The 15,602-nt window shown below is 37.8% G+C and overlaps 1 protein-coding gene across 1 annotated transcript in view; it reads left to right on the plus strand.

The window, feature by feature from the left end:
- Positions 1–15,602, plus strand: part of FMNL2 (formin like 2) — a 260,260-nt gene that overhangs the window by 192,219 nt on the left and 52,439 nt on the right. Inside the window, 3 exon segments of the mRNA XM_025039419.1 lie at positions 1,982–2,090; positions 5,271–5,347; positions 7,033–7,126. Coding sequence (XP_024895187.1) covers positions 1,982–2,090; positions 5,271–5,347; positions 7,033–7,126 — 280 coding nt within the window.

Here is a 15,602-nt window from a genome sequence, read left to right on the forward strand (position 1 = left end):
CTGTGGAGCTAGTTTTTTAATAGGTTCCCCCAGGTTGACTGCAAATTACCAACAAAATTAGGACTAACATTTGACCAATCTATTCTGTCACAATGAGGACACCTTGTTGAGGTGAGGATTCTAGAAGAATTGGTTTCTGGTGCTTTCTACCAGCCATAGAGAATCAAACCTGATCTCTGGCTGAAGCACCAAAGTCGGTTTTATTAAGCACCTACTGTTTATGCTAGACTCTGCTGAGTGCCAGGGCAAATGAAATATAAATATGTTGTTTATGCTCTTAAGGCCTTACTCTAGTTCAGGAAGCAATAGATAATTATATTGACAGCCCCTGTATTAATCTTAGATACTTTTATACTAGTAGCTATTGCTTTTTAATTAATAATGACAGTTATCTCTCTAATCAACTATACCTAACAAGTGATTCCACTAAAGAAACACAAAATTGAGGTTAAAATAAATTAAGATAGAGGAAGTGAAAGAACTTCCGATGTAGACTTATGAAGATCACATATTCTTGAGTCAGACCGGTGTGTGGTTGTTGATTGAAGGTGCACCAATTTCTGTGAGACCTCCATCAAGTGTGTTAGCAGTCGTGCTCAGGTTGGGGTTATGGTGAAGTGACACATTTTAAAGTTGTATTTTAGGTGTTGGAATTGGGCTAACACTGAAATCTTAATTTGTTTACTTAACTTTGTTTTTGCATTAAAAATGAATTAGGCCAACTTCCATCGCTGAAATTTCATTTCCCAGTGTGAATAAAGTGAGAGAAGTCCTTGAATAAAGCATTCTTCTTTAAAACTAGCATGAGCAAACTAACCTTACACATTCAGGTATATTGAGGCAAGCGACTTATTGAAGTGTTCATCAAAAATTTATTTGACTCATTAGTAGACTCATCTTTCTTCTATTTGATAGTTTTTTTAATAGAAAATAAAATTTAAAAGAGTTTCTCAGCTGAACAGTTTCAGACAAAACTGTCAATTCCTAGCCTGTACCTGTGGGACTTTTGAAAGCAGTTAACATCAATCATAACTTCCTTTAAATTTTTCCATTAGTTCAATTCAAGAGGAAGGAAAACACATAGTTTATTTGGCAGAGCATTTCTGTCTTTGACTGTCTATGGGAAAGTAGTTGACAGCTTTTGAAATTTGCTTTTATTTCAGGCTTGGAGTTGCAGAGAAAACTGCACTCTGAGGTAGTAATTTAAAGCTCATATTGCCATCTTTTCTATTTACACAATGTTACACTGTCACTTCTTTACTACTTGCAGGCTCTCATAAGTCTCCAGACAGAACTACTATGGCTTAGCAATGTAGGATCTCTAGAATGAATCCTAATGTTGAAATATCTTGACCTTGTGAAATATCAGCATATTTCTATCTAAATTTCAGCTGTCATACCAAGCTTTAGGTGAGACATAAGGCTGTGGAGGCATTTGCATACTATTAAGTTACGCTTATGTTAAGGTCTAATATTGTAGTTGTTAACTTATGACCTTGCCCTGGCTGAGACCCAAAAAGGGTCTCCTGAGAGCACTCATGAGAAGGTGCTGTTTAAATTTTGTCAAATGATTGGAGATCTGTATATGAGCTAAGTTTCACCCCTTCACTTGTTGGCAAATGCAATCTGCATGTGTTTTGCCTTAGCTCACCTCTGCAACTCTAGCTTGGCCTACTGAGTTGGAGCTGGGGATTGCTGGTGAATTTCACTTACAGTCTGATTTGTTACATGCCGTGTGGAGTTGAGTTTCATTGTCCAATAGCTGAACAGACATGATGATGACCACTACACACAGTCCTGCGGGCCTCACAGTCTACGGAAGTAGCTCTGTGGTAGATGGATTTGTTGGTGGTGGGCTTGACCTGCAGTCCTCATGTAGGTGCAGGCAAAGGTAGAGAACGATGTCCACTTTCTTCACTGCATGTGCCTGTGCTAAGAGAGTAATCTATAGTTTTATAGAATTTTACCTTTTTGTTTGTAGATATAATACTTTGCCAAGCAGAAGAACCTTGAAAAATTCAAGATTAGTGAGTAAGAAAGATGATGTACACGTCTGTATCATGTGTTTACGTGCCATCATGAATTATCAGGTATGTTTGTGTTTCCGATCTTTTAAAAAAAGATCATATCCTGATCTTGTTATTTCGGTTTCCTTGTATTATTTCTATTTGAAGTAAAATATCAGGATTTAACGAGATTCTATAGAAAAAGATCTGGTTCCTTCTAAAGCTCAAGATTTAATTCATTGTTCTAATTTTAATTAGAATTTATAATGTATTTAAAGGGAAGATGTTTTCACCTACAGTGATAAATTTGTCTAGGTTACTTAGTAAATGAGACCATTAAAGACAGAGTAAGCCTTTGATTGTGGGCAGTGACTTGAAAACTTTTGAACACCAGGAATGAATAGACACACATTGAGTAGGTCAGTGGTTCTCAAAGGGTCATATGTTGAACAGGCAAAAAGTTACTGTCTATTGGACCCAGAGGTGCCTAATCTTTATAAGAAGCATCTGGAAGATTCTTGTTAAAAGTACAGATTCCTACTTCAGGTAATTGTGATTCAGGAAATCCCTGCTTTGAGAAACACTGGGAGAGAGAGCACAGTGTGTTGGCTGGATTAATCCAAACAACAAAGTGGAAATTAGAGCCTGGAATATATAGGGTGAACTGACAGGGTCAAAAGTATAATTAGATAAGAATACCAGGGATGAGAATTAGAAAGACATAACTCATATATAAAAATAGGATTCGATGTCCATTGATAAGGATGCTACAGGGGAGTCCAAGTACAAATAGAAAATAAGTACCTACACAGAGGGTTGGTAATCGAGTTCAAACCCAACAGCACAGTGCTGAATTGAATTCAAGAAGAGAAACATGCATTTATTCTTTTTTTTAGCCAATTAATATTTTTGAGCATTATTAGATAGAATCTATTCTAGGCACGGAGGATATAGCATTAAATAAATAGGAACTTACTTTCTAGTGAGGGAGGCAGATGGTAAACAAATAAATTGGTAAACTACAAGCATTCCAGTGAATAATGATGATGATGAAATGAAAGCTAACATTTATAGGTCTAGTGCTTTTAAACCTGTTAATCAATTTAAGTCTCATAACAATCCTGTGAAATTGGTAATGTAACTCTCTCCAATTTATCGATGAGGAAACAGAGATGAGACAGGGAAGTTAAATAATTTGCCCAGGATTACATGGCTAATAAGGAATGGAGTCAGATTTTAATGCAGGAATACTGGCTTCAGAGAACTAAATGCTGTAGAAAAAAACATCAAGAAATGGAATAGGAAGTGATGAAAATGTGTGTTCAGTTTTAAAATAGGCCAGCCAGGAAAGTGTCATCAAGAAGATAAAATTTAGTAACAACTTGGATGAGGGAACAAGGTAAAGAATATTAGGTAAAGAATATTCTAGGCAGAGAGAAGAGCAAGTACAAAGGCCCTGAAGCAGGAAAAAGTTGGATGTGTTCAAGGTGCGGAAAAGAGTGCAGGTTGGCTGGATCAGAATAAGAGGGAGAAGTAGACGATGAAATCTGGAGAAAATGGAGTCCTGCCTGTATAGAGCTTTATAAGCCAGTGAAAGGACATTGGCTTTACTATGAGTGAAAAGCAATGAAAGGGTTCTGAGGAAAAATGTGACTTGATCTGACACTTGAATTTAACATGATCACTGTGACTTCTGTGTTTAGGATTGATGAGGAAACAGAGATGAGACAGGGAAGTTAAATAATTTGCCCAGGATAACATGGCTAATAAGTAACTTCTGTGTTTAGGATTGACCTTGCCGGGGGGCGGGGGGTGGGGGTGGGCAAAGACAGAAGGGGTTAACCATTTAGGAGGCTGTTGCATTAATTTAGGTGGGTGTTGTTGGTAGTATGGACCAGTATTATAGGAGCAGAGATGATGAGAGGTGGCCAGATTCTGGTTTTATTTTGATAGTAAAGGCAAAAATAGCATTGGATATGTGGTGAGGAGTGGTGAGTGGCTCCAGGATGTTTGTCCTGAGCACTCTGTTTAAGTGTCAGAGAGATGAGGAAAAACCATCTAGAGAATGAGAAGTAGCCAGGGACATAGACGGTAAGTACAAGAAATTCTTTGAGGAGAAGAGAGTGCTTAGCTGTGTGCAGTGTTGCTGCGAAGCCATGTAAGATGAGGAGTGAGAATTGACCATTGCCTCTAGCAAAATTTGGGTTCTTGGTGATCTTGGCACAGTTTCATTGGAGTGATGGTGATGAAATGCCTGATCAGAGTGGTTTCAGGAGAGAACCGGAAGAGAGGATTAAGACTGAGTGCTAGACTTTTGCTGTAAAGGATAGCAGAGAAATGAGGCAGTAGCTGGACACTTGGTTGTAGGGTCAAGAGAGATTTGGTTGTTATTTAGGATAAGATAATTTGTATCATGTTTTTATGTTAATGTTATGAATCAGAGGAAAATAATGGTGGGGGATGACAGAATTGCTGAAGCATATAATGCTCTTAAGTAGGTGAGAGGGAGTGGGATCAGGGACTCAAGTGGAGGGATTGGCCTTAGATTAGAGCATGCTAGAATTCATCTTTGGAAAGAGATGTGGAGGTAAGCCACAGATCTGTGTTTGAGGATTGATGTGGTGGTGACGACGGCTTTTGGAAGCTTTTTTTCTGCTTAGTATAATTAAAAATAAGGTCATGAGCTGAGAGTGAGTTTGGAGGAGAAAGAAAAAATTCCTCACTTCCTTTTATAGAAGGATGAGGTAACATGCCTCAGAGCAACGCAGGTTTTCCTTGGATTTTGGTGCAGTTAGCCATTGCTTAGAGAAGGGAGTAGATATAGTGGTTGTCAACTCTGGCTCTATGATGGAGTCACTCTGACAGCTTAAAAAAATTCTGATGCCAGGGGCCTGTCCTCGAGGGTCAGAATGAGTTGACCTGGAGTGGGTACTGGAACAGTGTTCTTTTTTGTTTACTCTTTCAGGTGATTTTAATGAGCAGCCAGAACTGAGTGTCACTGGGCTAGATTGGAGCCTTTTCACTATTCTAATAAAGAGAAACATGTAGTTCATTGACGATGACTGGAAATAGGGTCCCTTGATAGTAACACCATTCCTGGAATTTTTCTGGGAAATATGTTCAGACATTGATGTACTAGAGACATAAATGCATTTATGGTGATATAAATTGCATTAGGTAGAAACCAGGTTTTTGTTTTTAATCAGTGTTGGCAATCCCCTAGGTTGATTACTAATGCTTTGTTTTTTTCCACATTAATTTCAGTATGGTTTCAACATGGTTATGTCTCATCCACATGCTGTCAATGAGATTGCACTAAGCTTGAACAACAAGAATCCAAGGTAAGCTTGATTTGTAATGTACAAGTCTAAATCTAACTAGAGAAAGCAGAATTCTTGTTAACATTTAACCAAGTTAGAGTTTGGAAACTTTCAAGTACGACTCTGAAATCAAATTGCTAGTAGACTCTTGGTTATGTAGATCAGCTAAGTTACAGTTTTACCTGTGGCAGAGTTGAGCAACTGGTGACAACTCCAGCCCTTCATTCTTCTCGTTAAGCTTTCATTTTTCTTGAGGCCTGTTCTGAGCATCCTTGCAAATTTAGCAAAATTTGGTAGAGAGCATGAGGTTATCAGGACAGATAGAGACTTAGCTACACCAGATACAGCTGAAGGCTGACTAAAGCCACTGTCCCTTGTCAACACTTCACTTGCAGCATTTACATATGTAGCTTTTATTACCAAACAAAAAAAAGAAACACAAACAAAAAAATAATGGTGCATGTACATGTTATTTTATATTCACTTTACTATAAAGGCCAGTACCATATATATATTATTCACATCACAGATTACTTCCAGACACCTGTCTTATCAATTTCTTTTAGTTATTCCAATGTATTTTCCATTCTGGTGAGGCATTCTGCATTTCAAATGTGTTGTTCTCTTTTATCAGTTACCTCTGTATAGACTGTGTATCTGAAAACTTAATTGAACAACAAGCAAAAAAAATCTGATTATAAATTAGATCCTTTCTGATTCGGAGTGCAATGCAAACCGTGAAGTCCCATTTTAGATGTTGATATTATTATTTCAAACTTCCCTAATAAAGCTTATGCAGCTTTGTGATTGCTTCCTTAATTTACTGGAACCCCAAATAGTCATTCATACTTCTGTGTCCCTCCCTTCCACTACAGGGAAGTCGTTAGTCATTTTTCTTAAAACAGTTGGCTTTGTGGATTATCAGAACAGTCTTTGTTTAGAGGTTGTAATAGCTTTTATTCCAGAAAAAAAGATTAAACACTGAAGTGATCTTATGATGAAGAAACATTGCTGTCCTTGACATTGTGTTTGAAAACTTAGACTATATCTCTAGATTCTCCTAAAAATATTTCAGATGGAGTTTGTTTTCTTGAACAAGAGAAAATATATATATTTTTTTATTAGCAGAGCTGTAATCCAGTTCCTCTCAGATCTCCTGCATAAGAAGAAGAAATGATAGAAACTTTCATTGTCATAGGGAGTTTTTATGGCATCATGTGCAAATTAGCAGATTTGAAATGCAAGACATTAATTTCAGTTAATTTTGAACTTTTTTTTGGCAAATATTGTGTCTCTTACTCTAACACCAGAGAAAACATTTAACCAATGGGTTCTTTTCCTGAATATTTCCAAGTTTCCTATTGTCTTTAGCTCATCAATAAAACTTTTTCAGCCATATTGTACTGAGTCATCTGATGTTGGGACTAAAAGACTAATCTTTCCAGAATTAATTTTCATTAGTGAGTAATTTGTAATTTGGGGAGTGGAAAACAAACCTTCCAACTTTGCTTCTGTAGATAAATCACATATATAGCAGTAGGTAAAGGTTTAAAAATGTACTTTAATGTAATTACCTTACTAGAAGTTTAAAAAACATACATGGACGAATATTTTATTATTATCGTATTCATCTTGGAAGCAAGGAACAGCTGATTCATCTTGTCACTTTCGCTGATTTGTGTTTTTCTTTTCTCTTGTTTTTACAGAACAAAAGCCCTTGTGTTAGAACTGTTGGCAGCCGTTTGTCTTGTCAGAGGCGGGCACGAAATCATTTTATCAGCATTTGACAACTTTAAGGAGGTAGGATATTCTTTAGTTTTAAAAAGAACACAAACATCTTGTATTTGGACATCTTTGAACAGAAAGGTTTTACCTTTTTACTTATTCTATGGCCTAAGGGGTATAATAGTTAATTTTCTAAGATGACACTAAGGGAAAAGTAGTGAACTTAGTCTAAATATCTGAAATGAGTACATTAAGCATTCTTTGGTGTCTCATTTCCAAGAAGAGATAAAAATTATTTGCAGTACTCATTTTCCTTTGGAGAACATGGAATAGCCATTTAAAAATAGATTTTGTTAAATATATGTGGTTTTCATTATGGTTGATACTTGAGCATCCACAATGTAAATTTTATGAACTCTTTCATCATGGTTATTTTCCTCAAGTCATACATATTTTCATTGTTTTGCTGGATACTATGAAAAGCCTATCAAATATATAGACACTGATTGTAGCAGTTAGTAGTCTTAACCAGGTGATCCTGTCACAGGAAAACAACAAACCGATGGACTTGCATGGTTGAAAATGGAAATTAAATGACTACAAAAGAAGAAACAATTACATATAGATAATATGACATCAAAGATTCTGGCCCCAAATATCAAGACATCACAACTGAAATAATAGCCAATCACCCTTAGTGGTGGTTTGCGGTGTTACTTGGTCAGGAAAAGTACCTGTTAGCTCTCCTAGTATGTGCCTAACACCTGAGGCTACTTTGAGGTGAGACATTACAACAGTAATCGAAGGCAGAGCCCCAGGTTACAGGAGGTCCCTCGGCCATGTCGTGCCTTATCCTGACAATCCCATTTGATTCCAGATGCTTCTGGATTAAGAACCAAGCTGCATTAAAATACAGATCTCAGCGGGACTTCCAAACTATCCTCTTTCCTGGCAGCCTCAGAAGTAGAACCCAGCTAGTATTTATTGAGGATCTACTATAGGCCAGGGGCTGTCCCGGGTACACACATGAAATCATTTGGTTCTATTAAGAACATCTGTGAGACAATAGTAATATCTCCTTGTTATAGAAGAATGAGCTAAAATTTCAAATAACATTGCCCATGGTCACATAGCCAGATAAGGGACAGAGCCAGGATCAGGATTTGGTGCTCCTGATTCTGAACTTTGCTGCAAGTGACGTTTGGGTCCAGTTGTGTTTTAATCTTTTGAGGGAAATACTGAGTTAGACAGGACCTTGGAGCCATTTTCTCCTCCCCAACCCCTTAGTTAGACTCACAGCCCCAGCTACCAAGTGGACCAGAAAGCGACCCATAATCCTGCACATGGGCTAGGAAGCTGCAAAGATGTCAAGATGGCAAGTCCTCTTGCTCCTCTATTTGCTTGTGTCACCTCTCTCCTCCCAGTCACTGCTTTGAGATTTTGATATTATTCATTTTGTTAATCTCAACCAGGGACAGAACCAGATATTGTCTTTTTATCTATTCAGCTGCAGTGAAAAAATATCCAGCTCATAAGAAAATGATGAAGAATAATAGTGAATCTTTAATTCATTTATATTCTGGCTTCAAAACAAAAAGATTTTAGAGATAAGAATGTATGAATGCTTGTCCATTAATGTTTTTATATATCATATATCAGTACATAAAATTTACATTTATAAATAAGGACATACAGGTTTTGGTGGATGGGTGTAATATAAAAGTGAAACAGTATGTAAACTAACTCTCAACTCTTTATCATTAAATGGTATTTGAATATACCATATATCAAATCTCTTTCCTACTAGAAGCACTATACATTTATCAGTGACTCTTGTTTTAGAATATAAGCCATATTATAACAAGCATCTGATTATACTACAGTTCTAATTATGTCCTAAAATTTTAATTGTATGAAATCAGTATTAATTACAACCAGCAATTCATGAGAGGAATGTTAACTTTGTTTTTTCTTAGGTAAGCTAAAGACTTTCTTATGCCTAGTAGGCACACAGGTACTTGCAGAATTGCTTTTTAGCTGTCTATTCTCAGAATTGTATGTGGCTTTAGCCATTTAGGATGTACCATGTGCTTAGTTGAAAAAGGAAATAATCCTACTCTAAATCTATAGTAACTGGCTAGTCGTAATGAGAACTAAATTAATTTTGACTCTGAATTTTTAGAGCTTTAACTAAAATCCACCTAATTTCTGAATAACTTATGAGTAACCCTGGGAGTTTAAGTTCTGATTCTCTTTCGACAGGCATTTGCATCTGTGAGAAACCATATCATGTGATAGAAGGGACAAGGACAGAGCTGGTTCTGTATGTGCTATCAGCCTGCATTAGCCTAAAGTCATGATGTGCATGTGGACAGACCAAGCAAAGGGATTATCCTAAAAGCCATGTGAATGAGGACAGGGTGGGAGGATGCATGCCCCTGAGAAACTTTATTCTTATGGATTGGTCAGATGAGCATCAGCCTAATTTACCTGTTCAATCTTAGGGTGAAAAAATGTTACTTTGTATTGACTTTTTTTTTTTATTTTTAATGTAATGCCACTCATAGCCCAAAGTCTTTGAAATCCCTTCCTTTTCTTCCATTTTTATGTGAGTGGATTTTTTTCTTATACATCATAGTGAAGGGTGTATTCATTAATTTTTTTTATCCAAAATGTCATTGGAACCTCTGGGGTTTAGAGAGGTTTGGGTGCCAACTCTTTCTGAGGAGGAAAAGTTTTGTGGTCTTGGATGCCTGAGCAGGTAGGGTTTTGGTCAGTGAATAATACCCACTGAGCTACCCCTGGCAGAGAGAGTGCTACACTGGATACCAGGACATCAGGGAGTAAGGCCAAAAAATAGTCTTTGCCCTCAAGAAGATTGTTTTTCAAGCTTTTTTATCCCATTTAGTAAATTGAGATTCTGTTCATATCCTTAAGAAGATGAAGGAATTATTCCTGTTTTTATAGGGAAGAATGGTGTATAATGGTAGTGGGGTTCAGTATCTACTTTTGCAAATAAAGGAATATACATTAGAGTAACCAGACCCTTGGTGCTTTGACCACTGATAGAGCACAGCCAAGCATACTGCCGCAGTGTGGTACCACATGCTAAAAGGAAATTTAAAGACCACACATCTTACATACATAGCAGGATTTTCCCCTCTACTTATTGAGCCAACAAATCCATTCTGTCCTATTTGACCACCACTTATTATTTTAAAAGTAAATTGAAGGAGGGTATCTTTTACCCTTTGATAGACTTTTTATGTACAATTACTTCATTTTCTCATATTTCAATTACTAGAATCCCAAGTTTGGTTTTTCATTTTTTCCCCCCAAAGAATCTTGCTACATGTCTTATGATATCTGAAGTACATGTTTTAGGAAAATAGAGAGCATTTGCAATTTAATATCTGATGGTGATGAGAATATTAACCCAAGGTCTTACTTTTAGTGGGTGTGTAGTTTGAGGCCTAAGCCTGATTTTATTGAGTAAACACCTCAGTATATATGATGAAAAATGTTTTAATTACATAAATTCAGGTGGCAAATTTGTACCAACCATGGTTTGTGACATACCTGACAATGTGAGTATAATAAGTAGATGAAAACTAAACTAAGTCAACCATTATTCTCCTTGAATTCTTTTTCCTTAAAAAAAAATGTTTTTTAAATAAATGGAATTAACACATCTGGTGTTGGTGTTGAAACATCTCCTCGTGAAAATTTATGGTCCTGAATTGAGGACCAGAGTGAGAACAAGGAGTCATCTGTTTTTCCTTATTGGTTATTTTAGGCACATGGGAGGATTACCATTTTCCCTAAATTGATACTTTCTAAGTTGCCTGGCAATATATATTTTCAAGCATGTGGCCTACCAGAGAGTAAAAAAACACCTTTGGAAGTAAAGTCGCATTAGTTCAAGGTCTTGTTTGCAATAAGCAGAAACTGACTGTATCACGCATATTAGAAAGATGTGGAGAAATGCACATGGTTGACGAAGATCCTGGAGAAAAAGGCCTGAAAAATGGGCAGGCGATCCTAAAATGTGGCTAGACTCTCATGCCGTGCCCTTGAAGTTTAGCCACAATAAACACTATTTGGGATTCTAGTCATGCTTTTTCTTCTCTCTCAAATGACATGGACCATAGCTAGCAATCTACTGGGTCATAAAACTAACCTTAATGGGTTAAGGACATCAAGTAGCCCCTCTTGGAGAGTTATAAATACTATATTTAATCCAATTTCTTTTAGAAACCTTGAGATCTGCCAAACTTTGCTCTCCTCAACTTTTCTTAGTCTTTCTTCTTTTTTCCCATTATATTCTTTGATATATCTGAGAAATTGCCTTTAAGAAAGCATCTCTAAACTCTGGCAAAAAGAATGCTCCCATTTGAAATCAAAGTGAAAAAGTACTGAGGACCCAAAGACTCTGCAACAGAATTGTCTACTATGACACTAGTAATGTAACCTTCTGAGGGCTCTGAGCTAACAGCCTCCCCGCACCCGTGCACCTCCCCAGGCTGCTGGGAGGTGCACCTGGAATTCATCAGGATTCCAGATCGATTGTAACTCTGTTCTCATCTGCTTCCAACATGACAGCAGACTGGCTTTAACAAGTAAGCCCGAGGCCTGAGTTTGGTTATTAAAGCCTCAACTCCTTCCCACTTTTGACCTTCCAGTATGGATAGATGGAACCTTGCAAAATGAGTCATTCAGGGCCACCAGCTCTCTTGTACACAGCACTCTTGGGAGTATCTGTTATTATTTTCGCCTCTTGCTAGAAGGCTTCCTCAGAAAGCTGATGTGGTTTAGCTACTGGGCATCTGAAAGCACTTGTGCTACGCATTATTAAGTTGATTTAAGAAAGCCTGTCAAGTTTTATTTACAGTGGACCAAATTGGGCAGGAAGGAGAGCAGACATTTTGGTGTCCTTCCAGCATCCTTCTGAGTTTAATCCCATCTAATCTAACCTCCTGAACGTTTGAGGTTATGGGGTTATAAATCCAGCAAGACCATCCAGATAACTCCTTTGGTGGTAAAATTTCAACATGGAGGGAAAAGGGTACTTATTTTTTTCAGTCTCTCATTTAACTATAAGCAGTGTATTCTCTCAGATCTCATGATGAGAGATTTGTATGGGAGCTCCAATTCTAGAGCATGTGTATATTTCACATATCAGGCCAGAATTAGAGTAAACTAATTCACTGAGACTCTTCTGTGGCCAGTCCATCCTCCGAGAATCAGGAAGCAAAGTCACGGTAATTGTTTTTTTGGATTGCTTATTAACTGTTACTGTTATTGTTTGTCAGTAATAAATTGCCCCAACTTAATTTTATTAGGCTCATAGATACTGTGGGTCAGGAAGTTAGGCTGGGCATGGCAGGGATGATTGTCCCTGCTCTGTCACGTCTAGGGCCTCAATGGAGAAGGTCTGATTGACTAGAAGCAGAAATTCAGTTGAAGGCTTTTCCACTCATATGTCTCGTTTCTGGCCTGAGCTCAGTAGAGCCTGTCAACCACAGTGCCTCCACGTAGAACTCCATGTTGCTGGAGCTTCTCATAGCATTACAGCTGACTTCCCAGAGGGAGTGAGCAGGAGGGAACATCGAGAGAGCAAGCCTTTAGAGGGACAGAGGTTGCAGCGTGTCCTCTGAGCTGGTCTTAGAAGTCATCAGTGTCACTTGTGCTACATTCTTTTGGTTGCAAGTGAGTCACTAAGCCAACCCAGATGCAAAGGGGAAGGTCATGACCTCACTTCTTGATGGTGGAGTGCGAGAGTCACAATGCAGAAGAATGTGGGATGGGAGAGATGCTGTGGTCATTTTTGGAAAATACAGTTCACTTCAATAACTTTTCGAGGAACACCGACATATCTCTAGTTGTTCCTCTTCTATTTTCTCTCTCTTCTGCACTCAAGCCAGTACTTGGTTTCTCGTCAGGACTGAAAGCTTTAAACTTTTTCATTGACGATAGAAAGGATGGTTACTACTTCCTACAGACCAGTGTACCATGAGCAAACACTGTTTTGGGAGTCTTTTCAGAGGAGAAGGGAGCTATTTGCATAGGATTTCCGAGTCCCTGGTAATGAACTAGTTGTTTCTTTATCGTCTGTGCCTTTATCATCTAGTAAGTAAGTGAAGGCTGTTGATCATTAAAGGATGAGTCATGCTAACTTACTGGAAAACATTTTTATGAATACTATGCACTCCATTATGTCAGAATCATTGATAAATATTGAGAATAAGAAAATGAATAAAACATAGGCCCTATCCTTAAGAGGCAGCATTCTAGTCTAGTTAAAGAAACATAAATATTTCAACAGTTATACCTCTAGGCTCTATAAAGGTAAATGCCAGGTGCTTTGTAAGGAGGAGGAATAGCTAACTCAGAGGAAGTAGCGGAAGGAGGACAGATCGGTTAGGAGCTCTCAGGGGAGCCTCCCTATAGGAAAGGGTGCTCAAGCTGAGTTTATGATGAAGAGTTAACCAGGTGTATTAGTTTTTATCACTGCTGTAACAAATTGCCACAAACTTAATGGCTTAAGACAGCACGAATTTATTATCTTATGTTTCTGTTGATCAGGCATATAAAATGAGTCTACAGGTTGGTATTCTTCTGGGGAATTCATTTCCATGCTTTTCAGTTTCTAGAAGCTGCTTGGTTTATGGATTCCTTGGTTCATGGCCCCTCCTCTGACTCCGATCCTCTGTCCTTCTTCCTTTAATGACCATGTGGTTAAATTGGGCCCACCCAGAAAATCCAAGATCATCTCTTCATCTCAGGACCCTTAACTTAATCATTTCTGCTCAGTCCCTTTTATACATAAGGTAAATATTCACAAGTACCAGGGATTGGGACATAGACATCTTTGTGGGGGCCGTTATTCAGCTGACCACACCAGATAAAGGTGGCATCTTAATAAAGCTTCAGGGACTTGACTCTCCAGTCTTAAATGGGGCAAGGTGTGGAAAGAGAAAAGGGTGGACTAGGAAGTTGGGCAGATCAGGAAAGGACTCCTTATTTGAGTTTTCATATTGTCGTGTAGCCTAAAAGTAGGAAATATGTTCCCCAATCTTCTCCAAGCATTGGCTATTTAGATTGACTCTCCTGGTTAGTAAAGAAATGGCTGTTATATTTTGCTCCAGAAGTAAGTTGACCGTGGGCTCAGCATGAGATCACTTTGACAGAGCAAGGTGTGGCTGAGATCTGAGATTTGTTTCAGAAATTTTGCCGTTCATATTTCTCATTCCTCGGGCCTCTTCTTCCACTGACAGTTATCTGCTTCCTCAGCTGCTATATTCATTCACTACTTCTAACATCTTCAGGATTTTCCTCTGATGTGGGCCTGAGGGAACTTAAATAAAAAAAAAAAAGTACAAGAAGATAGTGGTAGATACTATCATGTTAACTGGCAAACACTTATAGAGATGCTTTGCTTTTCAATCTGACTTTAGACTCTTCTGTCTCTCTGCGAGCCTGAGTGCAACTTTCTACAATAAAGAACTTCATCTTCTATTTCATTTTTAGCAGCCACTTAAAAAACAAGAAAAACAAACTAAAACAACAGCGTTTCTCCTTTGTTACTTTTACTCATGTAAAAATGCCATTTCTAAAATCTGTACCCTCTGCCAAGTGTAAGATAGTTGGCATATGCGTCCTTATTTCATATTTGGTGGGAGATAACAATGAAAGACCTCCAGAAGACGCATTGGGCGCTGTGTGTTACTTTAAGACCCCATAGAATCTGAAACAGGCTGGCTCTGGTCCCTAAACACGGAACTTTTACTGGAGAAGTGTTTCCTTGGCAATAAGTTACCGTTGTGGTTGTAAGATAACTGAGGGTGGTATGAAGCCCTCTGCAGTGAGTTGTTTAGAGAACTGGAATCAAGACGCTTACAGCTGTGGCAATATCATCACCAGCTCCAAAAAATATTAGAATAATGGGAGTTTTCAGTTCCCAGTCAGGGTTCGGTTGCCATTCTGGCATTTATTTCTGCAGAGTAATGTTAAAGGTCTATTTCAGGATCTCCTTTGTTTCTTTTTCCTGTATGAAAGAACTGCCTTCTTATTCTTTTTCTCCCTCATTCCACCCTGACTTGAATAGTAAGGATCTTTTTTAAAAAGTCAGTATCTTGGGACCGAAGTATACTTTAGTGTCCTATATTTGTTCAGCTGCTTTTTAAAGTGAAAATAGAAATGATTGTTTTTAAATGTCAAATAATTCTGGATTATAGGTTATTTTAGTGCTCATTAAGTCCAGAGGCAAGCAGTGGCTAAGACCCCACACCCAAGGGTATATTAACCGTCTTATTAGATAAGCTTCTACGTTCAAATAGAGCTGATAAAATAATTATGACAATGCTTATGCTAGATATGTTAACTAGGAAAAGAATAAGATAAATCGTATATATGTCATAGGTATGTGTATATATATCTATTTATGTATGTATATTATATGTGTGTGTATTAGGAGTAACAGCATAAAAATGTATTTGTACATAGTAACACTCTAAAGAAAAACAAATGAAAGGGTTTGGAGTAGATTGTT

The sequence above is a fragment of the Pteropus alecto genome, unplaced genomic scaffold, assembly GCF_000325575.1.
Source record: "Pteropus alecto unplaced genomic scaffold, ASM32557v1 scaffold3, whole genome shotgun sequence".
Lineage (NCBI taxonomy): Eukaryota > Metazoa > Chordata > Mammalia > Chiroptera > Pteropodidae > Pteropus > Pteropus alecto.